This window comes from Benincasa hispida, chromosome 1 (genome assembly GCF_009727055.1).
Source record: "Benincasa hispida cultivar B227 chromosome 1, ASM972705v1, whole genome shotgun sequence".
NCBI lineage: Eukaryota > Viridiplantae > Streptophyta > Magnoliopsida > Cucurbitales > Cucurbitaceae > Benincasa > Benincasa hispida.
The window spans coordinates 71,781,076-71,808,537 of record NC_052349.1 but is presented as its reverse complement, the minus strand read 5'-3'; the positions used below and the strand labels follow the sequence as shown (position 1 = coordinate 71,808,537).

At 33.0% G+C, this 27,462-nt stretch overlaps 3 protein-coding genes across 5 annotated transcripts; all 3 read left to right on the top strand.

Annotated features, from left to right (window-relative positions):
* The first annotated feature begins 1,593 nt into the window (after positions 1-1,593).
* LOC120070859 (proteasome subunit alpha type-6) lies at positions 1,594-6,217 on the top strand. The gene is made up of 9 exons (XM_039022754.1): positions 1,594-1,835; positions 2,710-2,804; positions 2,904-2,985; positions 3,488-3,584; positions 4,006-4,064; positions 4,190-4,272; positions 4,828-4,923; positions 5,067-5,126; positions 5,690-6,217. The coding sequence occupies exons 1-9, from the start codon at positions 1,760-1,762 to the stop codon at positions 5,780-5,782; spliced, it is 741 nt and encodes a 246-aa protein (XP_038878682.1). The 5' UTR covers positions 1,594-1,759; the 3' UTR covers positions 5,783-6,217.
* Positions 6,218-6,762: 545 nt separating this feature from the next.
* Positions 6,763-12,134, top strand: LOC120088127. 3 transcript variants are annotated; one of them, XM_039045219.1, is made up of 9 exons: positions 6,763-7,042; positions 7,184-7,276; positions 7,460-7,772; positions 8,945-9,142; positions 9,258-9,530; positions 9,630-9,732; positions 9,851-9,969; positions 10,419-10,595; positions 11,116-12,134. In XM_039045219.1, the coding sequence occupies exons 3-9, from the start codon at positions 7,473-7,475 to the stop codon at positions 11,905-11,907; spliced, it is 1,962 nt and encodes a 653-aa protein (XP_038901147.1). In that variant the 5' UTR covers positions 6,763-7,042; positions 7,184-7,276; positions 7,460-7,472; the 3' UTR covers positions 11,908-12,134. The 3 variants fall into 3 exon arrangements, with proteins under 3 accessions (XP_038901147.1, XP_038901142.1, XP_038901150.1); XM_039045214.1 differs by lacking the exon at positions 7,184-7,276 and having other exon boundaries at positions 6,765-7,042; XM_039045222.1 differs by lacking the exons at positions 6,763-7,042; positions 7,184-7,276 and having other exon boundaries at positions 7,632-7,881.
* Positions 12,135-20,989: 8,855 nt separating this feature from the next.
* LOC120088232 lies at positions 20,990-22,256 on the top strand. The gene is made up of 2 exons (XM_039045387.1): positions 20,990-21,343; positions 21,603-22,256. Exon 2 carries the CDS (start codon positions 21,623-21,625, stop codon positions 22,049-22,051), a length of 429 nt encoding a protein of 142 aa, XP_038901315.1. The 5' UTR covers positions 20,990-21,343; positions 21,603-21,622; the 3' UTR covers positions 22,052-22,256.
* Positions 22,257-27,462: the final 5,206 nt, after the last annotated feature.

Below are 27,462 nucleotides of genomic sequence, written 5' to 3'. Positions count from 1 at the left end.
TCCTTTGAGTCACTATTGTCTTCTGAATCATCATCAGATAGAGTTAAAAGATAACTTTTACCCTACTTCTTCAAGAAATTAGGACATTATGCTTGAAAGTGTCCATAATCTTCACACTCTCTGCATTTGAAAGACTCTCTACCAGGATCATCATGCTCATCATCAACTGAGGACTATAAAGCAATTCCCCTATTCTTCTTTTTGGGCTTTCCGTCTAGGGACATCTCAAAAGTGAGCAAGGAGCCAAAATAGTTCATCTACTTTCATGGATTTTATGTCTTAAGCCTACTTGATGACAATAACTTGCATATCAAATTTTTGATGTAGAGACCTAAGCACTTTCCAGACAAGTCTTACTTATGAAATTTTAACTTCTTTTAAAAAAAAAAAATTAATGATAATTTTGAAACTTTTGAAAGTTTAAAAATACTTTTGACACAAAATACAAAGTTGATGAGCATTTTTTAGAATTTAGCCCAATTTTATTTGAAAAAGTTTACGTGGCCCTTTTCTATCCTCAAATTCGTTAAATATAATAATAACTTCCATGTAAAAACATACAATATGTGAATATATTTGGGAATCTGCAATGGATGGAAAATCCAAATTAGAGGTGTGCCTTTAACATATGAAAAATTGTAAATATGGAAAAATTCTCAAATTTAAATTTACGTGTATCCCATACTCAATTTTGCCCTTTTAATAAACCCACATTTTTTTATATATATCAAACAATTAATATATCACATTTAAAGTATATCAGTTGTGTATTTTTTTCTATTGATTTGAATACTTTTTATACTTGTTGTTTGTAGGAATATGAGTTATTACTCACTTTAATTTATGCATTTCCTATATATCTTTTATCCCTTTTGTAGTTTGTTTTTCCTTTTAAAATGATGTTTTTTCTTTCATTTTTAGATATAAATTTATAATAGACTGGTGAGATTCAACCTAAAGCTCACTAACAATTAGTTTAGTATATTCATTTGTTAATTTGGTTGTGTTTGGAATAACTAGAGAAAAAAGGTGTTTTAAAAACATTATTTTTATGAATTTTTTTTAAAACACTTAAATAACTGGCGGGGGCTATAACTTAGGTCTAGAAAGAGTTAGAAGACAGATTTACCACTAGGCTAGCTAGTGGTTTTGATACAATGCCAATTTATTATATAAAGAGCATAAAATTGAGGGGGCTCGAGTCCTCTTGGACCCATACTAGATTTGTCCCTAATCAGTCATGTATCAAGGTATCGGATATATATATTAGTAGTATTAATCAGTCATGTATCAAGGTATCGGATATATATATTAGTAGTATATCAAGGGTATGTATACCAGGTGTATCAAGTAGGTTGAACTTTTTTTTTTTTTTTTTTGCTATTTTTATAAAAGTAACTTGTTTGGACTATAAGCCTAATTTTGGAAACTTATTCGGTCAAATTTGTAAGTAGTCTAATATATTTTTGCTAATTGATCACATACACACATGTGTGTGTATATATATATATATATATATTAATAACAAAAAACTAGCTGTGGAGGTAATTTAAGATTTATGGAAAGTATTGACACTAAAATGAAGAAATTTTTAAAAATGTATTCTTGCTTCAAGGAAGAGAAAAAAACGAGTATTCTTGGCGAGAAAGCTTTCTTAACATCGCTCCTTCTTTTATCAGTCTTCCATTTGATCCTTCATCAATTTTACTGGAACACTGCAACTGCAAAGAGAAAATCGGAAGAGGTTAAGCCCTAAGCCATGAGTCGTGGAAGTGGAGGCGGATACGATCGTCACATCACAATTTTCTCTCCCGAAGGCCGTCTATTTCAAGTTGGTACGTATATTTTCTCGTCACAATACCTTCATCGTCTCTTATTTCTTGCAATTGCAGTGATTTTTTGGTTTTTTAGATTCTTTTTCTGTGGTGTTCATGGTTACTTAGAGTGATTTTTGAAATGATTACTTCGCGTTGCTCGAAATGAACTCGACTCCCTTTCGAATTGCTAACGAATCTAGGGGACGGAAGTACAGGATGGATCGAATTTGATCGCGAAAAGTTAATTGCAAATATTGTATGTGGAATGGAGTTCAATTTGAGATGGCTGGAGTCTTTGGATTGAATTATGGCCATTTGTTTGCGTTCTTCTTAGTTCCAGTGAGAAATGCGAATTCGAAGCTCATTTTGTTTAAGAGATTCAAACTCTGCAACTTCAGAATATCTGAGCTGTTCCTTTTTTTCTTTTTTCTGAAGTTCTGCATGGAGCGTCTTAATCCATCTTGCTCTTTAAATTGTTACTAAACTCCAAAATGTATTCCTTTTTCATTGTACAGATATACCTAGGTTTGGGAGATTTGGATGTTGTCAATTTCCACTAGACCAAACGTTTAAGCTATTAACTTAGGATAAGTTCAATTATTTATTTTATTTTCAGTACCTCTCATTTTAGGCTCGTAAATGAGGTCATTTCATGAATTCTAATCCATGGGAACCTGGAACTTTGTACTATGGTTCCATATTATTTTCGTTAAAGTTAATGCAGTTGAGTTTAAGTAAATTTCATCATTCATTATATTCTCAATAGATGTCAATCTAATCTTTCTCTAGTGGTCTTTTAGTCAATAAGGTTACCCTATCAGTTTGGGGATCATAGAGTGTTCTTATAACTTGAGGTGATTTTTTTGGTTTTTATTTTTGTAATGGAAAACAGAATATGCATTTAAGGCTGTCAAGGCTGCTGGAATTACTTCTATTGGTGTTCGGGGTAAAGATTCAGTTTGTGTCGTGACCCAAAAGAAGGTTCCGGTGAGTACAATTGGTTTGACACTGAGAAAACATTGCATCTCTATTAGTAATATAATCTATGGGCGATGCTGAATGTGTAAATTTGAAAATACAATGCAGGATAAGCTTCTGGATCAATCAAGTGTCTCACATCTTTTCCCTATAACAAAGTACCTAGGGTTGTTAGCAACAGGCATGACAGGTATTTCTTTTAGCCTATTCAAATTTACTTACAGATATATTGTATTTATAGGAGGTGACTTATTTGTTCATCATACCAGCTACGCAACTGAAATTATTTATGGCATGCAGCATATGCTATATAGTATTGCTTCTAGCTAATGACCAATCATAATGTAGCATGGTATTGGGATGTACAGATGTGATCCTTATACGTGGTGTTACAGTAGCAGTACCCTTTCCTAGATATTGCTTAGTTATTTAGTCGAGAAATTTAACAGAATCCAATCAGCTGTCTTCCATCCAGAAGAAAACAATTAAACAAAATGATATGGTTAATTTAGACCTACATATATGACCTTAAACTATTTGTTGATGCACATTGTATATTCACACTCAACTATTAATTTGTTTCTCATTCAATGTATTAATTGACAGTAGATTTTAGTATTTGTCTCATTGGTGGTCTTTCCATGATTGTCTGGGATGAGCGCTCACTGATATGATTTTTATACTGTTTTCAGCTGATGCCAGAACCTTGGTTCAGCAAGCGAGGAATGAAGCAGCCGAGTTTCGTTTTAGATATGGATATGAGATGCCGGTGGATGTATTAGCTAAATGGTATCATATTTGTTTCATACTATACCATGACATTATTGTTTTAATTCTGTACCACACATGCAAACAATTTGTTCTATCATGTGAATTCTGGATTGTAGAGCAAAGAATAGCTCTACATGTTGCTTACTGACTGTAGTTTATTATTCCATTATCCATAATGTTGTTCTGGATATTGTGAATTTATAACTTGAAATTTAATTTATTTATATTTCTATTTATGCTGTGAAAATATAATCTTCTATATCTGCACAATCACAATGTAACAGCTTTTTGCATGCATCTCTTTTTCATCATGGCTGTTGCTTTCAGCGACATACTGATAATATATATTATGTAGTAATTACAATTGTGAGTAATTATGTACCGTGGGAATCAAACCTCTGGCCTCTTTAACCTCTTGTGCTGGATTGTTGCTTGGCAGGATAGCTGATAAATCGCAAATCTATACTCAGCATGCTTATATGAGACCACTTGGAGTAGGTATGTTTTTCCCAGGTTTTGGTGTTGCATTATATTTTAAATTTCAACTTTTGAATTTATGGACAATAAAAGTGATCTATCCATATTTTTTTAACCTTATGCTCTTTTCATTCGTCTGCATCCAGTTGCCATGGTTTTAGGTATTGATGATGAGTTTGGACCTCGGCTTTACAAATGTGATCCAGCTGGTCATTTCTTTGGTCACAAGGTTGGTGTAGTTAATTTATTTACTCTTATGGTTAATATTTTAGGGAGGCATATCATATTGAAATATTTACATTTTTCTATTCCAGCTGCCAACGTGGAATAGTTAGTTATCAATCACTGTGAGATTAAGTTTCTTATACTCTAACTACCGCCAGTTCTGTGTGAGCTTGAAAACATTTTATATGCATCAAATGAATGTCAATGCATTGTTTTTTTATAGGATTTTTTTTAATAGGGATAAAGTCAGTGTGTTGTTGCACACTCTTGCTCCATTTCAACTGCAATAGGCGCTGAAGCTTGTGTGGATTGCACATTACACATTAGTTGTGGCAGAACTTACTTTCTCATTTATGTATAATACAATTATAGCATCAAACATCATGAGTGTACCTTCGCTGGTCTCTCAAAGATATTCACGTATAGAGTGCTTTTTTTTTTCTCAGTTGGTTGTTTTTTTAATTTCCTTCTTTTATCTCATTGAAAATTTCCGTTGGTTTTTTTGAATTTGGTATTTCATCACTATGCTTGAGACGTTTTTTTTTCCCAATGTGTGTAGGCTACGAGTGCTGGTTTAAAAGAGCAGGAATCAATCAATTTCTTGGAAAAGAAAATGAAGAACGATCCAGAGTTCACCTATGAAGAGACAGTACAGGTCGATGTGCTTTCTTTCAAACTTTACATGACACACAGCAAACCTAAAAATTATAATAATTTAGGCTCTCTGCACGTGCATGGATGCTTGCCTTTACTTTTGTGTGTATGCCTCCTCCAATATTGTTGTATTTCCATTTGCAGACTGCAATTTCAGCCCTCCAATCGGTTCTGCAGGAGGACTTCAAGGCAAATGAGATTGAGGTTCTGATATTTTTACTTGTCTTTTCTTTTTTCTAAAAAAAATTATACTAGAGTGATAATGTGATGGGAGTTCTATACCATAGAGGAGAATTTTTATTGTTTTATTGATGAAGGGTTTGATATTGTAGAGGGGAGGAGAAGTCTTCTGTTTCCTTTAATGTTAAGGAAATGCCAAAAAGACGTTGGAAATGTTAAAAGAATGAAAAACGTTACAATGGTTCACCATATTAATACAAATATGAATATTAATGATATATAACTCAGTTGTGGAGTCGCTAGTGATTTAAAACTAATTTAATCAATTTTTACAAGCTTGTATGATTTTGTGATATGTTTTTTCATATCTTCCTTTTATCTCCTAGATATAACCATAGTTTAAGGTAATTTGAACGTAAACTGTTTCACTGATTACTTCTATTAGCTCCAATTATCACTCGACTTTGTAAGATCGTGTAAAAGACATAGATTGATTACTTGGCATTCCAAATATCTCTCAGCAGTAGGTTAGTAAATTGTTGTACAAACATAAGAGTAATTATCGTTGAATATTTTGACACGAACAGGTTGGAGTGGTGAGGCAAGAAAATCCTGTGTTTAGAGTGTTGACGACTGAGGAGATCGACGAACATTTAACTGCAATAAGTGAACGTGACTGAATATAGAGGCATGTTGGAGGCCAAACCATGAGGAGGAATGGTATCATTAAATGTTGTTGAAGGCTTTAGTAACATCAGATTATTGCTTGTTTAGAGCATAAAAAAAGGCGCACTCACAATATCCGGAAGAAATGCGGCCTGCCTTCATCCCTTTCCGCCTACTTTTCCTTTAGTTTGCTTCCCAATCGTAGCTGTAGACGTTTCTTCTCAACACAATGGCCCCTTCTGTTGTTGTATTTTGCTATTTTGGATTTCTTTTTAATAGCTGTTGCGTTGCTCATCCGATATATTACTATGCCCCCAGCATTTTGTTTATCATATTCTTATATACGTGAGCGTAGAGTGTAAAAGTTTAGCTTATCAATAATTGGTATGACCTTCATCTTTTGAGGTTGAATACTCGATCCTCAATCTCTCAATGTCATACTTAAAAAAGGAAAAAATAAATCTTTCCAAGTCACTTGTTGTAAAAGAAGAAAAAACAAACGCATTTTACTGCTACCAATATGTTCATTTTGATTATATGCATAATTTTTTTTGAAATATTATGGATCATAAATACCATGACCATGTGGGCCGTTTGGAAACTTGGGAATTACATGCAGCCTTTTTTTGGGCAGTTTTTCAAAAGGACCGGTCAAAATAGTGTTATTTTTAATCATCCATTAGTTTGGATTAAAAAGTCAATTTTTTTGACACATTCATCTATTTTTTATACTAATGGCATATGGATGAAAATAATTTTGTAGTATTTACTTTTTATAAAGAATCCATATTTACAATCACGAGCTTGTATGTACTAAAAAAAGATTCATGTTTACAATCATTGCATGCTTAATTTTGGGGTTTTTTTTTTTATAAAAATAATTGTTTGTATGAGAAGTATTGAAATTTGTTAAATTTATACTGATTCTTACAAAAATAAATAAATAAATATGATTTTGTAGCATTGAATTTACTAGAAACGTTCTCCTGTAAAGTCGGTTTCGTTGATAATGGAATTGCCGCGTGTAATTCTGGAAAAAGAGGGAAAAAAAGAAAGAAATTGGCGCGTGTAATTGAGAAAAATATGGTTAACGAAACTAAGCCTAAGAAAGTACCAAATTTGCTTCGTCGCGAATCAATTTACTGAGAACTGCCGTGGAGAAGCAGCGATCGAAACCCCAAAACCTCAATTCTTCTACACAGTATAAACTTGGAAATCGTCGGCGACGTCTATCCTTTCCTTACGAACTCCGCCGCACAATCGTAGTTTTTCGGGTACGCTTTTTTAATGTTCTTCAATTTCGCTAGCTGATTCCAGAATTTTCGATCCTTTTTTTGTGTTCTCTGTTTCGGTCAGTCGTGTAATTGAACTCTTCTCAAATATGCTCTTTTTATGCTATACTTTCATCTTCGCAGTTTCTGTTTGGATATAGGCATTATGTTGGTTGACTGAGCTCATACTTTTGGGGTGCGTCGATAATATGGAAAGAAAAGAGGACATGTTCTTGGGTATCCATTTCTAGAAAATTTTGCTCCTACTGGATGCTAGTTATTGTTCGAAAACAGAATAGAAGTTGAAAGCTGTAGCTTTGTCTTTTGTTTATTGCATGTATGTGTCAGGCGATTGAGAAATTTCTGAAATTTAGGGGCAGTCTTCTTTAAACAGATTATTTTACTGCTCTCTTGCTCTAGGGAATACAAGTTCATGGCAACTGCAACTATGGCCACGGCTGCTGGTGCAGCTGCACTTCTATATTATACATTGAATCGTAAGTTGCATTCAAGTGGAGATCAAGATGATGGGGATGTAGATGGTAATGATACTCCCAGTCATGCTCTTCTGGGAGGTGATCGAGTTTCTCATAGACTGATTCAAGCGCCTGCTACATGGCTTGAAACTATTTCAACATTATCTGAGACCTTAAGGTTTACATACTCGGAGACTCTTGGAAAGTGGCCCATTGGGGATTTGGCATTTGGAATTAATTTTCTCTTAAAGAGACAGGTATGGAGCTTTTTGATGGTTGTAGACTTTTAAGGTATTGATGTGTAGCCGAGTATGTTTTAAGCTGGGTTGGTTCTGGCTTTCACTATGTCTCCCTTCAAAACTGAAGGTACTGATATCAATCTGTTTCCTTAAAGGTGTTACGACTTTAAAGTGTGAGAATGAAAGTTTTCACTTTGGGTTTACGTGATGTAGTGGTCTTCACTTCATTTGATCTCTCATTCTCCTAACATGCATAAAAACATGTATGATGAGTAATTATGCTGTTTTTGAATTATATTGTCGTACCTTTCATATAGGTCTAAATTGTTCTATTAGTGGTGGTTTATAAACAGAATTTCTTTTATTATATAATCTAATTGGGGTCTATTTATATGCGTTTTTTGGAAGAAGAAAAGAGGTGAACTGGATATATTACCATTGTATACCAAGGGTCTTGGAGTTTTTGGTTTTGAGGGAAAAGAGAGGATGGTTTATCGATTTTCACCTGGAAAGACTTATTTTATGGTGATTGGCAAGGCCTACTTTATTGGGTTTGGAGAATGACGACTTTTGAAAAAATGAAGTTTCAACTTCTCCAAATTAGGAGTTCATTCTTCAAAATTTTCACGTTTCTTCTAGTGGCTACTGAGTATGGTGGATTATTGAGAAACTTCAGGTTTTTATCTTGTATTTACTAATAGGATTATTCAGTAACGTTAGTCTGGTTTCATTAGTGAGTTTTAAAATACGAATTATGGAGGAAGGTAGTATGATCGATTCCATATGAAATTTTCGTGTGGGATGTAGTTTGTAGAATTTGGAGGTTGGAGTTTTGCGCTTCTTTTTTTTTTTTTTTTTTTTTTTTTTTTAGTAGTAGCTCTAAAGGGGATGATGTCGTAACTTTTTTGAAGGGATTTTTCTCGGGTACAATTGTAATTGTAATACTTTAAAGGAAGATTTTCTTTCTTTGCTGCAACTTTTCAGACATCAATAGGAAGTTCTTATTTTCTTTAGATAGAAACAAAAAAAAAAAAAAAGAGAGAGGGAGAGAGAAAAGAAAAAGAAAAAAGAAAAAAGAAAAAAAACTCAACAGAAGAAGATAATGTTTGACCTGAACAATCTAAATTAATTGCTAATGCTGCTACATATCTCATCGGTTTGACCTTTGATGGGATGTTCTTATTGTGCAGGGAAACTTACATGTAGGCAGTGTATTTGGTAACGAAGATAGTATTCAGCTTAAGGGAACTGAAATGATTACTGAGCTGAAGTACCTTTTGCACTTATTAACTTTGTGTTGGCATTTCTCAAAAAAACCATTTCCGCTGTTTCTAGAAGAAACTGGTTTTTCCAAGGAGAATGTTCTCCTTCAGGAACCAAAAGCAGGAGTAAGTCTTGATGAACTTTAGATAAAAAATGAAATAGATATTGTACATTATGCGCTCTCCCACTCATTTTGTTCAATTTATTATTGACATTTATCATATTTATCCATGACTGTAGATTTTGAAGCCTGCTTTTACCATTATTGTTGACCATAATACAAAATGTATTCTCCTGTTGATTCGTGGAACACACAGTATCAAAGACACTCTTACGGCTGCCACTGGAGCTGTGGTGCCATTCCATCATAGTGTTGTGCATGAGGGAGGGGTTAGCAATTTGGTTTTAGGATATGCACATTGTGGAATGGTTGCGGCTGCTCGTTGGATTGCAAAGTTATCTACTCCTTGTCTTTTGAAAGCGCTTGCTCAATATTCTGGTTATAATATTAAGGTTTGACATTTCTTCTTAATTTACTGTGATTCTTTTTAGCAGATCAAAAGTATGAAGAAAAGAATATCGATGAAATAATCATGTGTTGGTTTCTAATAGGTTGTGGGACACTCTTTGGGTGGAGGGACAGCTGCACTTCTAACTTATATTTTAAGAGAGCAGAAGGAGTTGTCTATTACTTCTTGTGTTACATTTGCCCCAGGTATTATTTTGCATGGTTTCTGTGTGTGGGTGTGTATGTGTTTTTGACATGATGTTTCTGACTTGACTTTTTTTTTTTTTGAACCGATCATGTTATTGAATATCTTTAACTTCTGCAGCTGCTTGTATGACATGGGAACTAGCAGAATCAGGCAATGAATTTATCACTTCTGTGATTAATGGAGCTGATTTGGTACCCACCTTCTCAGCTGCTTCAGTAGATGACTTGCGTGGTGAGGTATGTTTCAAGTTCATCTAATTATTAAGCAGTTTATTTGCTTCAAGTGATTACTCTATGAATTTCGTGTCTTTTCTTCTGAAAGTTTTCTAATTACATTTTATCTTTTGGTGAAAGAATTTTTGTGTTGTTAGAGTTTAGGAATGAATGTCTGTGGATCAGTTATGGGTAATCTGTCTGGACACTTTTTGCCTGCTAGAGTTTACTTGGCTTTTTATAGATATTATGAAAAAGGTTGGCTATTAAGACGTATAAAGTTGGAATATATGTGTACATCCAGCATGTTATTGGTTCTACCCTTAAAGGGGCCATCCATAGGTTATATGCAGGGTAGTGTGTGTGTGTGTGTCATACTCACCAAGATGAATGAAATTTAGATGAACGAAAATTTGCCAACTTAGCCACATCCCTCTGATCTTTTGCTGAAGGCATTGAAATTTCTGGTATAGGTGACTGCTTCTGCTTGGGTAAATGATCTGAGAAATCAAATTGAGAGAACTCGAATTCTTAGTACTGTTTACCGTTCTGCTTCGGCGTTGGGATCCCGTCTCCCATCCATAGCCAGTGCGAGAGCAAAAGTTGCTGGTGCGGGGGCCATTCTGAGACCAGTCTCTAGTGGCACACAGGTAAGATGCATCGTGCACTTGTGATCGATACATATTGGTAATTTTTGTAGAGCTGGAATTTGACAGAAATTTTGAAGTGGATGGGGTTTGGTTCTGACTTAATAGTTTACTGAAATGTAGGCTTAGGACCTTGTGATCTTGGTATAGACTTAAAATAAACAGGTCATACGATGGCAAAAAGAGGCTTTTTGTTGTGCAGTTATCTTGGATCCCATGAAATGGATAGTCGAACGGTTTTATTTTTAAACTTTAACGTGGTATACCTCAACAGGCATCTTAGGATTTTCGTACTACCTTTTCTTTTCTTTCTTCTTCTTCTTCTTCTTCTTTTTTTTTTTTCTTTTTTTTAATGATCAAACACAATAATCTATAGATATTAGATACCCAGATTCATAAACAATTAGATTTCGAACATCTAATGATGATCCGTAATATTCTTGGGGGTGTTACGGCGGGTTAGTTCCTGTGACTAGTATATCATAGTTAAATTTATACCTGGTTATGTTTTGTGTTTCTGCAGGTTGTGATGAAGAGAGCACAGAGCATGGCTCAGGCAGCATGGACACGACCTTCACTCCGATTATCATCTTGGTCATGCATAGGCCCACGTCGTAGAGCCATGGCTTCTCATTCAGTGGCTGAAGAAGATGGAAGTTCTCCTAAACCATCTCCAAGAAAAATGGAACCTTGTGAGCCACTTAGATCATCCCCCGAAGAAATTGTTGAAGCTATTGAACATCCTGAATCTTCAACGACAGCAATGCAGTGGACTAATGAAATTGAATGTTCCTATTCTGAGGAGATAATTCCTGAGGGTATGACAGATGGGCTTGATGATGATGGTCAGGCCCTCATGGATCATATTCAAGATGAACAAATGACGGAAGTTGAGTTATGGCAGCAACTCGAACACGAACTATACGATAGGGGTGAGCCTGATGTTGCCAAGGAAATAAGGGAAGAAGAAGCTGCTGCTATGGCAGCAGTAGGACAGTCTGATAGCTCTACTTCTGGAATAAAGGAAGCACACAGATTTTTTCCTGCTGGGAAGATCATGCACATCATCGATATTCAATCAGATTCCCCAGTTTGTGAAAGTGATAGCAGCTCCGCATCCAGCATCTCAGACAATAGCCCACTGGAAGAGTCTAAGATTGGTATTTTCCTTACATCAAGATCATTGTATAGCAAACTCAGATTGTCTCAGACAATGATAAGTGACCACTACATGCCAGCTTATAGAAGACAAATAGAAAAGTTAATTAAAGAATTGGAGAAAGAAGATTGTTACAATTGTAGAATGGAAAGGTAAAGTTTTATAGAGAAATGTGATCGTAGTGTCACTACACATTTTATTAAGAACTTCTGTACAGAATAGTATTTGCGTCCCACAATTTTCTTATAGCAATAGTTTTCCACTACGTTGAATGAGGTAATTATCTGTTGGCAGAGTTCAATGCCCTTGAGTGTAATTTGAATGTCGCAATGGATTCGGCTCAAGCTGTCTTTCAGAATGTTATCATTCTTGATGCAAATTCATCTCAACATCTTATCAAGTTGCTGATTCTTCCATGTGCATCACTTTGAATGTAGTTTTTTTTTTTTTTTTTTTTTTGCTGTTTCTCAGGCAGTATCTTATCAAATTGTAAGTGGTTGTCAAGCAGCTACTCCCACGAGAGAATTTTTAGTACTGACAACTGAGATGTAACTAGCATGGCTTATACAAGAAGAAACAAGATTAAGATTGATAGACCTTTTAATATGGTTCGATCTGGATATAGCTGCATAAATGAGATGATAACTTTTTATTGGACACTTGAGTGTGCTGTAGAAAGATGTGTAATCTAGGAACCATCAAGGTTCTGATATGTTGGTGGCCTAGGCTCTAAAATGCTTGAGAATTAGAAAACTATGTAGGGTGTGTAGGGTTATGTAGTTTAGAAATCAAAATACTTTGTCAAGGCTGTAGTGTTTTGGTTTCCTGGTTTTTATAGTTTTGTTTTCCCTATTTTATTAGCTTTAGCTATTTTGTTTTGTTTGGCCCTTTTTAGAGTAAAATGGGGGTGGTGGAAGACTTAAATCATAGACCTCGTGGTTATTAATATATATTAGTTGTCGGTGGAGTTATGCTCGCTTTCGCTGCTATTTTGTTATTTTTTTTTCTAGTGGATGTTTTTTATGAATTGTAGAACCCTTTGTACAACATGGATTAATTTTTCAGGTACCTTTGAGTTAAAATTTAATTCATGTCACAACTTAAGAGTAAGATGTTTGTTTCAAAAAATCAAAGTATCGCTTATCATTAACAAAAAAGAAAAACATAATATACAATGTTTATGTTTACGACCTCAAACATGGGAGATAAACAATCTAAAAGTAAGAGACGATTAAACATAAAGATATTTAACATGACAATTAATGTCCATATAGTCATCATTAAAAGGGTCGAACCAAAATTAGTAAAGTTCAGAAATATGGTCGGTTTAGTGATGTAAGGAAGGAGAGGAAGAAGAAGAATGAGGAAGGGGAAGAGAGATTTCTATATTTCGATCACCTAATAATTCAAATGGTTATTCAAATATTATTTTTTTCCAACTATTTTTAATTCAATAAATAAATATTTGAAATATGTTATTATTTTGTTAATCACAATTCAATTAGGAGAAAAGGATCACTTTATTCAATCTTCTTTTAAACAAAATAATTAATTTATAAAAATCAAATTTGTCATTTAGAAAAATATATTAAAATTTAAATTATAATATTTGAATTGAAGTACTTCGGTTACAAAAATTAATTAATTATGAAATATAATTTAACTTTTGAGGATATATATATAATTTAGTTTAATAAATTAGTTTCTTATATGTACACTTATATTTTATAAACCGTAAAGAATTTAGGCATTAAAATTGTTAAATTCATTAATAAAGTATATATGTAGCTAGTTAATTATTATTACGGTTAATGTTTTATGAGATTGTTTTTTAATAATTATAATTAGATTATCATTGGTTAATTATAATTATTAATTTTTAATCACAAAATATTTTATCTATTTTCTCAAACTAATTTTGATTGTTTTATTATCACTAAATCATAATTATAAAAACTCATACAATTGTTCCAACAAATTATGTAATCATGTAACTTTTATTATAAGTGGTTCTATCTTCAAAAACGAAATTTATACAACGTTCATTTTATAAATATTTGTAATTAATAATTTAATTAATATTATTATTTGATTATTAAATAATTATTTTTCTCAAAACTTTGAATTGAATTTATTGTTTACCAAATAATCTATTAAATTTTTTATAGAGGTGTCTTGATTAATTTTATAAATTAAATACAAAAATAATTTGTTCCTATAAAGATTCAGATAAAATTCTCATACCAAACACAATTATTATTGATTCACAACAATTTTATTCTCAAGCATCCTTAATTCCCGTATCTATAAAACCTTAAATCAAAGGGCCTTAATAATTAAAACCATTTTTCAAATATTATTGAATCTTTTTTAAAAATAATGTTTTTTTAATATATAATGACAAAAATAGGGTAAGATGGAAACTTTTTCTAAGAATAGGTGTTTGGGGAAATTATTGACAAAATTGGGGTAGTGAAATCGTGTACGGGGTACACGATTGCCATGTGGTAAACTTTGTACTCGGTACACGAGTACCATTTAATCCAGTCAGCACCACGTCGGCTGACTAGTTGATCGGTCAGATGCAAACTCGTGGACCCGGTCCACGATTTGCATTTTTTTTTCTTTTCTTTTTTTTAAAAGTGTGAACTAATTTTTTTCAATTGTAGATGTACAACAATATTAAAATTTTAGGAATGGGTCTACAATTTCCTCCATTATTAAACTTAATTATATATTTAATCTATAATGAAAACATCTTGCACTCATATTCAAAAAAAAATGTCATGATATTAAAGAATATTTACAAACAGTTTTTAATTTACAATTTGAAAATGAAAATTTACATGAAATTTAAAAACAACTCCCTGGCCCTTACCTTTCATGGGGGTTGTCTTCGTGTCCCTCTAAATTAGGTTCACCCTATTGTCGCTATCGTCTACGACGAATACATCTTTGATCGGTGTCAGCAACATTGAGTTGTCTTGTTTGTTGAATAATACCTTCTACGTTGACCAATGTTTGCTGACATATTGAACCCAATTCTGGTATGTTGTTCTACACTGAATATTGTCGAATATCGCCAATAAAATTATTCTGTACAACAACAAAAAATAAATATTAAACAATATTCATATCATATATATGGAAAATGTCTGATTTTAAATCTCTTACCATGCAATAATAATAAGCGCCGTCAGGTGTGATAAATCGCCTCATGATTGAATTGTACCAGGAAAAGTAGTCGTTTGATACAACTAGCCCATTTGTCAATTCTCCCTGTGCACAATGATCATGTCATCCATGCCAGTAGGATAAATATTCCACATGGATTCAACGCCAGTCTTGGTCGTGCTTACCTCTTAAATCGATTTGGTGTAATGCTGGGAGTGTATAGGACAACGAAAATATTATTTGTCATAGACCAAACTGTCTCAACACACGATTTGGATGATGCTACTCTACTATATGGAAGCATATAAGAGGGCTAACAGTCAACCAAATGTCTTCATCATCACGATAATAATCAGGTAAGGATGACCAAATCTGTTGTGTGTATGACGTCCAAATAATCTAACAAAAAGAACAATAATAAGTATACATCTAAAATGTTTTAAATATTCATTTATATATACATTTGCTACCTGATTGTGCATCAGCATGTCAAATATTTTTCTGTACACGAGCAACATATTTGCTGACTGTTCAGAGGCAGCTAATACACCACTCCATCTAAAATTATAAAAAATACAACTAATTTATATTCTTACATAAAATAGTAACAAAATAAATATATAATTGAAATAATACCTGGCACTAAGTGGATGATGATTTGGGCCTGTAGCTGGACTTGTGGTGCTATAATTGGAAATCTGTCATAAGCCCATACTTGTAGTAGTATCAGTGGCCCCGTTATTTCCAAGCTTGTGCATTGGAAGCCCGACAAAGTTCTCTATACAACCATGCAAGACATGCACCACCCCATGAGTACGTACCAGCGTGCTCGAAATCAGACAATAGTGGGAGAAACATGAGATACACTAGAGTATTTGACTTATCAGTAAACAAAAATCCTCCAATAAGCTGCATGATGTATGCTCGTGCATACCTATGTACGCTGATGTCGTCGACATCGGAAGGTAAATCTGGAAACTGGGATGCCAACCAGGGGATACTCAATCTTGATCCTTTCAGATCCTCTGGTAGAACGCCTAAGAGCTCTTCACAAACGTTCTTCCAATCATACTACAATGAACCTGTTAATGGTTGCTCATCCATTCGTAACCCAAATTGTATGGCAACATCCTGCAGTGTAATCGTACATTCCCCACAAGGCAGGTGAAATGCATGGGTTTCTAGTCTCCAATGCTCAACTAGAGCAGTAATAAGGTGCCAATCAAGCTGGATAAAACCAATTTGTGCAACCCCAAGAAAACCTGCCTGCTGAATATAGGAAATAATGCGGCAATCAAATGGGATAGTATGCTGTGCAGTTGCCTCCCTTCTCCAACAACTCAATATGAACTATCCCATACTGATTGTGAACGATGCGTTTTTTGTTGGTATAATTGTACAGGATTAGAAGGACCATACCATTACCTAAGAAGTTCAAATTAGGTTACATAATAAAATCCATGACATAAAGATACATAAAAAGTATATAAAAAGATACAATTACATAAATGAGTTCCGTTTGTATCGATCTGGATGTCTGTTTGCATCAATAGATAAGGCGGTCAATAATTTTCCCTTATACTTTCCGTGGAGATGAGTTCTATCGATCTGGATTAATGACCTAAAATGGTTGAACCCTTCTCGACTAAAAGACCAAAAAACTCGTCCAAAAATAGTCGTACCTGGCACATCAAAGGAAAGGAAAAACCAATCTGTTCATGTTCCTAGATTGTAATGAACAAGAGCACTCAACCAATACGGAAGCTCTGAATATGATTTCTCCCAATCACCAAACACCACAATCAACGTTTTTCTTTTGGCTTGCCACACCCATCTATAATTAATATTATAACCATATTGTTTTTTAATTGCATTCTTGGAGTAGTGTCACAGGTACTCCATGATCAACTCTAACCAAATTTTGAATTTCAATACTCATAAAATTTGAATCAAGATGTGAATGATCCTGTGTCAATTCTGAAAACAAACATGAGTGTTCCCAAGTTTGGTGATTTCAAACATCCCATGAGTTTTACGCCGACATGCTCGTAATCTCTAAGCACAACCATCCCTCCATGATTTACATCTAACATACCAAAGATCTTGATTTGATTCCACTACAACAATTTTGTGGTATTTTGTCACACAATATTTTTTTACAGCAAGCTGTAGATCTTCTTTGGTATTAAACAACATTCCTTTTTGTATTAAACTACAGTTATCTACACCTATATTCCTTTCTTCTAAAGTATACCCTAGTTCACAGGTTGAATTTGTCATTTTCCAATCTATTTGGGTGAACATATCCACGGTACAACTCAAGATCATGTTCCCCGCTACTATCGTTTCCAAATAATTCATCAACTTCAACATCAATGTAACTATCTCTATCATTTCTCGGTTCAAGAATAACTAAATCTTCAGGACTCATCGACATATTTATTATGATTTTTTCAACTGTTATAGTTGACAAAAAAAATATGTTAATATGTCAATCCAACAAAATCCAATTTCTAAGTTCAACATATAAGATCTAAATATTATATTTAAATCAACCCAAATCTAAGATTCATAAACTATACATTTAAATCAACCCAAATCTAAGATTCATAAACTATACATTTAAATCAGCCCAAATAAAAACAAAATAATATATCCATAACCATACATTTAATTCCTCAAATACAAACAAAATAATATATATATGAACCAATCTTCATTTTTATAAACATACACATATATTAATCCAACTAATTAATCATAAAAAAAAATAGCCAAACAAATAGACAAACATAATCATCTAGAAAAATACCCGAACAAAATCAGCCCAACAAAATCTAATTAATAAGTTCATAACTACATTAGATATAATCAGCCCAACAAATAGACAAATATATACATATATTTCTAGATTCATCCCAACAAATAAATTATGAATCCATAAACTACACATTAAGCCCAAATGCAAACAAGATGATAGGAAGATTATATATTAGAAAACAATGTAGGAAAAGAATTTTACCACAGAAGTATTCGGACGATTTTGGACAGACAAACAAATGGAGGCAAAATGATGCGTTTGGATGCACAAGACGGAAACAAAATGAGGAAGATTTCGGATGATTTTGGATGGAGAAGACAAAACAAAAGAAGGCAGAACGTGATTTTGGACGAAAAATGCAGAAGCTCGGATGAGGAAGAAGAAGGGACGCGACACGATTTAATGGAGGAAGAAGTCGTGTACCGGATACATGATTACCTCAGTCAACGCTGCATGACTGCCATGGCAACTCGTGTACCCGGTACACGATTAAAGAGTACACGATTTAAAAATCTATTTTTGACAATATTTTCCCTCCTACCCTATTTTTGTCATTATATATTAAAAAAATATATATTTTTTTTTTTTAAAAAAAAATAAATATTATTCTTTAGTTCTAAATATTGTTTAATTTAATAAATAAACAATATTTAAATTATTTTATTATTTATTTTACTCATGACAGTCGATGCATCTCCTATACACCATTCCATTCCTGAAAAACAGCTTAATGATTGAGAAGAATATTATTATTTTTAAAAGAATATTAGTTTTTATCTTAAATCAAAGACTTCAATTTTTTAAAGACCAAAATCAAACTCTTTCAACGGTTTATTAATTTACCACATTTGAATTGATAATTGACTAAATTAATAGACAAATGGGACATTGAAATTTGAAAGCGTTGAAACTACTATATGTAAATTAATAGACACATCACTAAATCATATTAATTAAGAATTGGGTAATGTTTTGGAGCTAGTACTGTTTTATCACTAAATCATATTAGACATATCATTAAACCCTACTTTGACTACTTCCATGTGTTTGGTAAATATCAACCTTTTTTATCATTCAAAACTCGGTCTGTGTTTGGAATACATTTTCAAGTATTCAATTAAAAAAATAACTCATTTTGGAAAAAATTAGAGTATTTGACAATCACTTAAAATAACTTTTCAAGTGTATTTTAATTAGTTTTTATCAAAAGTGTTTAAATAAAAATGAGTTTTAATCCAAACAGACCCTCAATATTTAAGGAGGAGATTAGGAAAAAACATGCATTTCCTAAAAATCCATTGCAATCACTTTTAAAGGGAATTCTCTAATAATTTTACATATTTTATACAGTTAGATTGTGTTTAAATTGGTAATTATTTTTTTAAGTTTAGTCATTAATAAATTTAAGTATGTAAAAAATATCTTTTTGGTCTCTTAGTTTTCGAGAATAAGTGTATTTGATCCCTAATGTTTTAAATTGATCATTTTAGTCCATGAATTTTAGAGAATAGGTTTAAAATGTCTTTTTTACAAATAAAATAATTAAATTTAATCATAAAATTCACTAAAGTGAAAATAAGAGATAAAAATATGATTTTTTTTTCCAAAGTGAGAGAAGGGAGAAGAAATGAGACTTAAATCATGAATATATATTTTTAATGTTATCTGGAATACAATAAATCCGATAGCATATGCCATACGCAGTAAAATCAAATACAATTTCTTGTTAAATGGGAAGTAAAGTATCAGATTTGATGTTTAAATCTCCATTTGACTATTTCTGCAATTAAAAAGATAAGATAATTTATTATAATGTATTAAAACTTAAAATGAGTTAAATGGGTGCGTTACCAGTAAGTATTGACAATAATTATCTTTGAAAATTTTAATTCCAATTTGCTGTTCAGAATGATCTAGAAATTCTAAAGAAACTTCCTAACCCCACAGCTTTCTTACTCCTTTATGATTGGTATAATTTACATTTGGGTTTCCTCCAAATATAAATAAAAAATTAAAAGAAATAAATTTGGACTAATTCAACTTCATATTCACCTTAAATAAACCCAACTTATCTTATTAACTTCAAAATTATAAGTTCGATCCTACACTATATCTTCTTCAAAAGAAAACTAACTTTTTTATTTGTCCTGACTTTTCTATAAAATTAGAAAAATAAAAAGATTACGTGGTTAACTTTTTTAAGAATAATTTACTTATTTAGAGTAAAAATGGCTATACATTACATTTCTTTTTTTCTTTAAAAAATACTAATAAATAACATAAAATCTAATTTATTAGCGACGATTTTGAGTCAAAAGGTATAAATGGAGTCAAAACAACTAGGTCAATAAAATAACAAGGTTTAGGCCAAAAATAGTACTCTAACCCAAAATGAACCTAAGAAAGAGGACTAATGGGAGTCAAAGCCCAAATAGATATACTCAACCTCGAGCTTGGTTTTGCAAAGTAGCTAAAGGGGCATATCCCACGCTTGCCTTGACCCGAAGCATCACACTAGGTCCATTTTGGGCCTGAGGGGAGATGCTCGACTTTGGCCTTAGTCGAGACCGGCCCTAGTCAAATATGAAACCGAACATAACCCTTTATCCGACAGGGACAAACTTAGGTCAATTTTTTCTATAAATACATCATTCTAATTTCATATGAGAAAACCTGAGTCTTACTCTCAAATTCTCTAGCTTTTACACATCTTTTTACTCTTTGGTTTAAGCATTGAAGTATGTGTGGCAAGAATCACACAGGTGTGCAAATTTTCTCTTTTATTATTCACGTTATTCTTCTCTTTAAACAAATTCATTATTAATGTCAAGTAAAGGTTAAATGTATTTCTTCTATCCAAAATTTGAGAACATAATCAAGTGATTGATTAAAATTTTCTTGTACTAAGAAAAATTGAAACTTTTTTTAGGACAAAAATCGAAACTTTCTAAAAGTGAAATTTAGCCTAAAAAAACACATTTGAAAATTTAGAATAAAAAAATACCCTTTTTAGTTAAATATCAAAATAAATACGCAGTAAAAAAAAAAAAAAAACTAAAAATAATATTTGAATATTTTAAAGAGATTTGACACGCGCAGGTGATTCTCTAAAATTAACCATTGGAAAAGGTTACTAATGACAGATTTAACTGCAAATTATTCGTTGCTGGCAAATTTAACAATCAACGGCTAGGATTCTTCACCCCCTACCCTTTAAAAGCATCAATCATTGGGTCTTTTCTTTCACTCTCTCTAGACTTTTCTCTGTCGAATATTATTTGCAGAGGCAGAAAGGAAGACATTTTGTGGAGGAAAAATAAAAAAGCAATCTCTTCTCTTTTTCCACACTGGCTTTGGATTTTGTTGCCCATTGTTGGGGAGAGAAACGTTTTGGGTTTTTCTGTGATTGTTCAGAGATAGAAAGAAACTACAAAGTGGATCTAATTTTGGTTTTTTGTTTGGCTTCCCATAAGTTTTATCCTTTTCAAATGATTTTCATGTCTGATATTAGATTTACAGACAAAGATTTTGAGGAAGAAGGAGAGTGGGAAAGGGAAAGATAAAACCAAACACCCATTAACAAAAAATATCCCCAAGGTATTTCTCTGTTTTATCTCTTTTATCATTTCTTTTTCTTTTTCTACTCAATTTTCAAATTTGGTTTGTTTTATTTCCTCAGATTTTTTACTCTTTTTTTGGTTTGATTTCATTCTAAAGTTTCTCAAATGGTTCTGGAATGATCTTTCGTTTTGGATTCTGGACTGGGATTTCTCTGTTTTTTAAATTAAAAGCTTCTTCCAATAAAACAGAGCAAAACAGAGGAGTTTCTAAAAGCTTTTCTTTTTGGAAATGTCAGCGACTATAATCACAGAATCAATGGCGGCTATATCAGCACCAGTTCCGGAAAATGCGGCGGCGGCGGTGCTGATTGGACAAATGGAAGTTGAATTTGCAAAATGCGAGTGTTGTGGGCTGACAGAGGAGTGTACAGGGGCTTACATCGAGGGAATCCGCCGCCGATTCGACGGGAAATGGATTTGCGGTCTGTGTTCGGAGGCGGTTCAAGATGAGATTCTCAAGTCCGACGAACTCATCACCACCCAAGAAGCCGTAGCAAAGCACATGAGCTTCTGCAAGAAATTCGCCGCCGCCGTTGGACCACCGCCGGACCCGACGCCTCATCTCATTACGGCTATGAGACAGATCCTCCGTCGCAGTTTAGATTCCCCAAGAGCCTTGAGGTCCACGCCGGCCACTCCAACCACCACTGCCGCCGGCCAAATCCGCCGCCGGGCTCTTGCTTGATCCGGCAGCTGTTTCACTTCTTTCTGGTTGACGACGATGAACATTGAATTTTTCCAGAGAATGAAAGAATTTTTCCTAATAATGAAACAAATAATTAGGACTAAAACCCCCTCCCAAAAAAATAATAATTAGAAAAAAAAACATAAAAGAGAGAAAAAAATGTTTGATCTTTGATGCTCAATGTCAAATAAAAGCTTTTAAGTTCGATCTCAATCTATAATTTTTAGACGCGTTTTTTTTTCTTCCTGTTTTCGATTTATTTTGTGAAAAATTTGGAGAAGATGATGATTTTTATTATTTAAATAAGAAGGAAAAAAAATTGAAAAAGAAATAGACTTATCATCTCATCCATGTTAATATTTAACGGTCTAATTATCATTTTCTTAGTTTAAAGTTAAATGAAGGATTCTTTAAAATTATTTTTTAGAGATTAAAGTGTATCTTTTAAAATTGTAAGAACTAAATAGATATCAACATCATACTTGAGAGTTGAAAAAGTGTATTTTATCTAAAAATAAATAAAAAGCCAAGTTTGTTGAAAAGGGTGACCTAACACAATCAATTATTGAGTTTGAAAATTAGGTTAAATGAATTTAATAAGATTTGGGTTCTTGGTTGTACAGTTGGTGAGTGTTTAATGGACTTCATGAAACAGGGGAATCTTATTGTTTTGTTTTTTCATAAGTACCACTAGAAATTGGAGAACTGAGCAACGAATTTTTTTTTAATCTCTAATTAATATCATATGCGAGTTATTCTATACTTGCTTTATATGAAATATGAGAACTTGGTTGTTTTTTTTTTTTTTTTTAATCATTCTTTTAGTTGTAATCTTTATATTTTATAGTTCAGATTTCAAAGATCATACCATTTTAGTCCATAGTTGAAAATTCTGTTACTTAGAGTATATATGAGTAAATACTTATTGTTAATATTTTATTTTATTTTATTCTCTTTCTTTATTTTTAACGGTCTCTCTTCTATATAAGAATACCTATATTGCACATATCAATAAACAAAAATATAATTATATCTAAAAAATCCAAGATGATATTAGAGAAGGAAAACCTAATCATATGTAAACACTAAAACTCTCAGTCACTATTGTTGGAACCCTAACCACCATGTTGGGTTTGATATGCTTAAATGGGTTGAGAATTCACTACAAACTTAAAAATGAATTTGATCTTGGGCTTATTGAAACCAGGCCCGATGGTGAAAACCAGATACCACCTATGAAAAACACTAAACTCAAAACCAATGTGCTAAAAGCACAATTCGTGTGAAGAATAATCTTCACCCTACACTTTGACAGTCGAGATTAGAATCAAGCACTATTGAGGTTTGAAGACTTTCAATGACTATTCTTTCTTTTCTTTGTTGCAGAGAGAAAACGAGAGAAAAGAAAGGGGAGAACTTGGGGGAGAATGTTGCCAAAGATCGTTTGGACGATGTAGGCTGCTATCGTCTAGTCGATTAAAGGTAAAATAGGGATTCGTCTATACAATAAGGCAAGATTCGTCTAGACGATGAAGGCTTTACTGAAGATCGTCTAGACGATGGGGTTCAAAGTCGAGGAGAGTCTACACGATGGAAGTGCTGAGGTACACGATCGAGGGCTAAAAGGTACACAATAGAGTAAAGAAGATCAAGGAAGAAGATGAACACGATGTTTTACGTGGTTCGGCCAAAGATAGCCTACGTCCACGGAGAAGCTGATGATTTTCTAATTGAGGAGTTACAAAGAATTATTACAAGATAAGTCTGATAGCTTTCTTGATCACTCTGTAATAATAAACCATTTTTGGTTTGTTAGTGCACCTCACTTCTAGCGTCGAGACCTCTATCTCCAACAATACCCATCATTTTTTTTTTCACTCGCTCAAGCTTTTGACGTTCTTATTTGCTAGAGGACTAGTTCGAGGCTTCATATTTGTAACCATCTCAGTATTTGCAAAGGTCTCTTTCTTCATCCAGTTCGTGGTCACTACCGTCATGTTTGGTCGAGTCTATCACTAGTTCGTGGTCATCACGTTTGTTTGCTACTCGTGGGTTCATAGTCTCGTCAAAAGCTTTCATCATCGTTTGTTGGGGTTTTCAACTTTCGACGAGTTCATGATGCCCATCTAGATGTTCGAAAACCGCATGGGGCTGGGAAGCCACGGGAACCTGCCTCAAATAGAAAGGGGAATCCCTGAATACACGGGGAATGGAGGAGGGAGCCCCCACTTTTATATATAACTTTGAAGGAATTAAATTCCTTAGCGGAAACGTATGAATGCAAAGCCCATGTTAAACAATTTTGAAAAACACAAAATTTAGAGAAACACAGAGACAAAAACAGGATAAACATTTAATTATATAGCATGTTACAAGGAGGAGAAACGATAAAACAAAACTTACCTTGAAGACTACTATTCACGTAACTCCTCTCCTCCTCTAGGAGAACACGAAAAATATCTCTTAAACTCAACGTACTATTGGATCTTCCGACGAACACAACCAGTTACAAACCGAGGACACCACCAAAAGGACTTCCTTGCTATTCTCAGGCAAGAAATGAAGATTGTGGGATCTCTAGTATTTTTGGAAGATGAAAGGAACCGCAATGAGGATTTTTTTGAGAGAGAGATTATTTTCTCTTGTCATTTTCTATAACTTTCACAAAAAATACTTATGAGTGTCTAACGTGAGAGAGTGATCATGGAGGAAAAGTTGCAACTCCCCTCCAATTAACGTTGGGAGTTAGTCTTATTTAATTTAATATATATTAAATCCTATTTAATATATAAATAAATTAATAATGTTGATTAATTAACAACTAAATATCGTATATTTAATCATACTCAAATGAAATCCTCTCACATAATCTATAGTTTTAATATGAATCTCTTTGTATTAATTTTGACATATAGTATTTATATGAATCCCATTCATATAATTAATATTTAAATCTTATTGAAATATATTACTCTCATATATTATATAGTATTAATTATAAATCACATTTATAATTAACTATATATTACAATATATTATATTAATTTGAATTTCATTCAAAGATTTATCTCTCTCATTAATTTTAAATCACATTTATAGTTAACTATAATGTATCAATATACATTATGTTAATTTGAATCTTATTCAAATCTTTACCTCTCTTATACATAGTATTAATTGTAAATCATATTTATAATTAACTATGTATATAATGTATGAATATACATTGTACTTTATATTAATCATATTAATATAAAATTTTCCTTAAATAGTTTGAACTATTCAAATTATTCCAAAATCACTTATTCCTTCTTTTATCCTTAGTAAACTTGCAAAGGGACCTAATGAATCTATAAATTAGAAGTTTCAATGATACGAGATTAATTAATTAATTAATCAACATTTATTAACTGTAGGTTACTCTACTAAAGACCTACAGTTGCACTCTTCGCACAGTAGATATATTTGTGTCCATGGATATAACCAATCAATAGTAAGTCGACCCCTTCACGTATCACTCGTAACTATAGTTTGGTCAAATTACTGTTTTACTCCTGTAGTTACATCTAACTTCTTAAGTACCAATAATTCCTCTAGTAAACAATTAGTTATAGTCTAACTATAAACAAAACTCCTCTTGGGCCAATGGGATGATGAGACGCCTCATTGTTCAAAACCTGGAATCAACCCTTAAGAAAGCAATTCATCTACTTATCCTAAAGACATGAATGAGTGAATTTAATCTTGTGTAACTATGTTCCCAGCTCCCTACTTGGACAAATCCCTAAAATGGTAGGCTTATTGAGTCTGCAAAATTAGCCACTTTCACTCATACAGAACAAAGGATTGCCCTCATAGATAGGAGTTCATAACCCACTCAGGATGAAGGTCGAGTCACCTATGGTCATCCTATTGAAATGTTAGTCTCTTCAAGAAACGACGTTATAAAGAGAGACTAATCATTTCATGGTCCGGTCTTATACAAACCCTTTGTATAAGATACTGCACTCAGTTGTCTCCACATAACGATTAGGATCACATTGTTTGTAACACTTTACAACTATTGTAACAAATACAAAGTGAATTGTATTCGTAGTGTCACCAAGATAAGACATCCAACCTTATTCATATACTACAAACCATTTAGGTTATTACTTAAACATGATCCACTTGTATGTCAACCACATACATGTTTAAGTTACATATAATAACCTCGGATCTTAATTTATTGGGTTGAGTGACACAATTCTCAATGTTAAATAAAATAACAACTTTTTTTATTAAATAAATGAATTTTATTTATACATTACAAACCACGATATTTATGGCACAATCCTTAATAATCTCCTACTTGTCCTAAAGTTAGTAGGTATACAAAATAGTAAATATAACAATTACAATGTACACTAATGCAATAAACTAGATCGTACACTATACTCAATAATATTCCCACTTGCTTTAGACAATGTGGTGCATATCTCTTAGACTTATGATAACTCTAAAAAAGAGCTATTATTTAAAGCTTAATTTGGACTTGTTTTTGGATTTATTGTGTTTATTGTCTTATTTTGTAGGTACTGAGCGACCAAGGGGTAGAATTGTCCATTAGAAGCTGAACACAATTTGAAGCAAATTGGAGTTGATTTGAGCATCTAGGCTTCAAGAGAGTAAAAATGACCAAAATGTCCCTAGAGAGCGTCACAACGCTAATGACTTACATAAGCCCAATGCTCGCTTGACGCTATAAGAGTGTAACAACCGGATTTTTACATACTATGGTCCGACCGCTACGACATGTATGCTTAGACTTTTCTATTATGAGATGATTTTTGGACAAAAATCTCAAAAGAACATATCTAAGATTTTATTAATTAGGTAGAAAACTATATAAAAATTTTATTTTAATAAACGCCAGGATCCATAAAATACTAGCGTAGTGATATAAAAATGCATATGCCTATAATAGTGAGTTTGATGGTTGGCTACTTGAGCGACGTCCAGTTCGACCACCTAAGTTGTGTCCTTACCTACAAAGTCTGTAAAAATAGGATGAGTATATAATATACCCAGTAAGTATTTCTCACATAAGGTAGTGACCAAATGCACAATCACATGCAACATGTTCTGAAAACATATGATTGGGACCGACAACATATAATAACATGTAGTGATCGGTTATGCTTCTAACGTAAATTTCTCCGCCCTGATAGGAAGATGAGGACCTAGGCGGAAACTAACCCATCTGATGATTAGCAGGTCATGCAGTCAGTAGGGCAAGAGTCGCATCCAACATCAACCATTAACATAAACGTAAGATTGGACTAGAGGGGTGCAACCATACATACCCTGTTAGTCCCTAGCATAATCTTGACATAGAATTGGGTCTAGAGGGGTGCAACCATACATGCCCT

What these genes read in the sequence shown, in the direction of transcription:
- LOC120070859 (XM_039022754.1), top strand. Translation starts at nt 1,760, where the DNA reads ATGAGTCGTGGAAGTGGAGGCGGATACGATCGTCACATCACAATTTTC. An exon ending in GTCATTTCTTTGGTCACAAG is followed by an intron (nt 4,273 to 4,827) that starts GTTGGTGTAGTT and finishes CAATGTGTGTAG; the next exon opens with GCTACGAGTGCTGGTTTAAA. An exon ending in TCAAGGCAAATGAGATTGAG is followed by an intron (nt 5,127 to 5,689) that starts GTTCTGATATTT and finishes TGACACGAACAG; the next exon opens with GTTGGAGTGGTGAGGCAAGA.
- LOC120088127 (XM_039045219.1), top strand. Translation starts at nt 7,473, where the DNA reads ATGGCAACTGCAACTATGGCCACGGCTGCTGGTGCAGCTGCACTTCTA. An exon ending in TTCAGGAACCAAAAGCAGGA is followed by an intron (nt 9,143 to 9,257) that starts GTAAGTCTTGAT and finishes CCATGACTGTAG; the next exon opens with ATTTTGAAGCCTGCTTTTAC. An exon ending in TAGATGACTTGCGTGGTGAG is followed by an intron (nt 9,970 to 10,418) that starts GTATGTTTCAAG and finishes TTTCTGGTATAG; the next exon opens with GTGACTGCTTCTGCTTGGGT.
- LOC120088232 (XM_039045387.1), top strand. Translation starts at nt 21,623, where the DNA reads ATGGCGGCTATATCAGCACCAGTTCCGGAAAATGCGGCGGCGGCGGTG.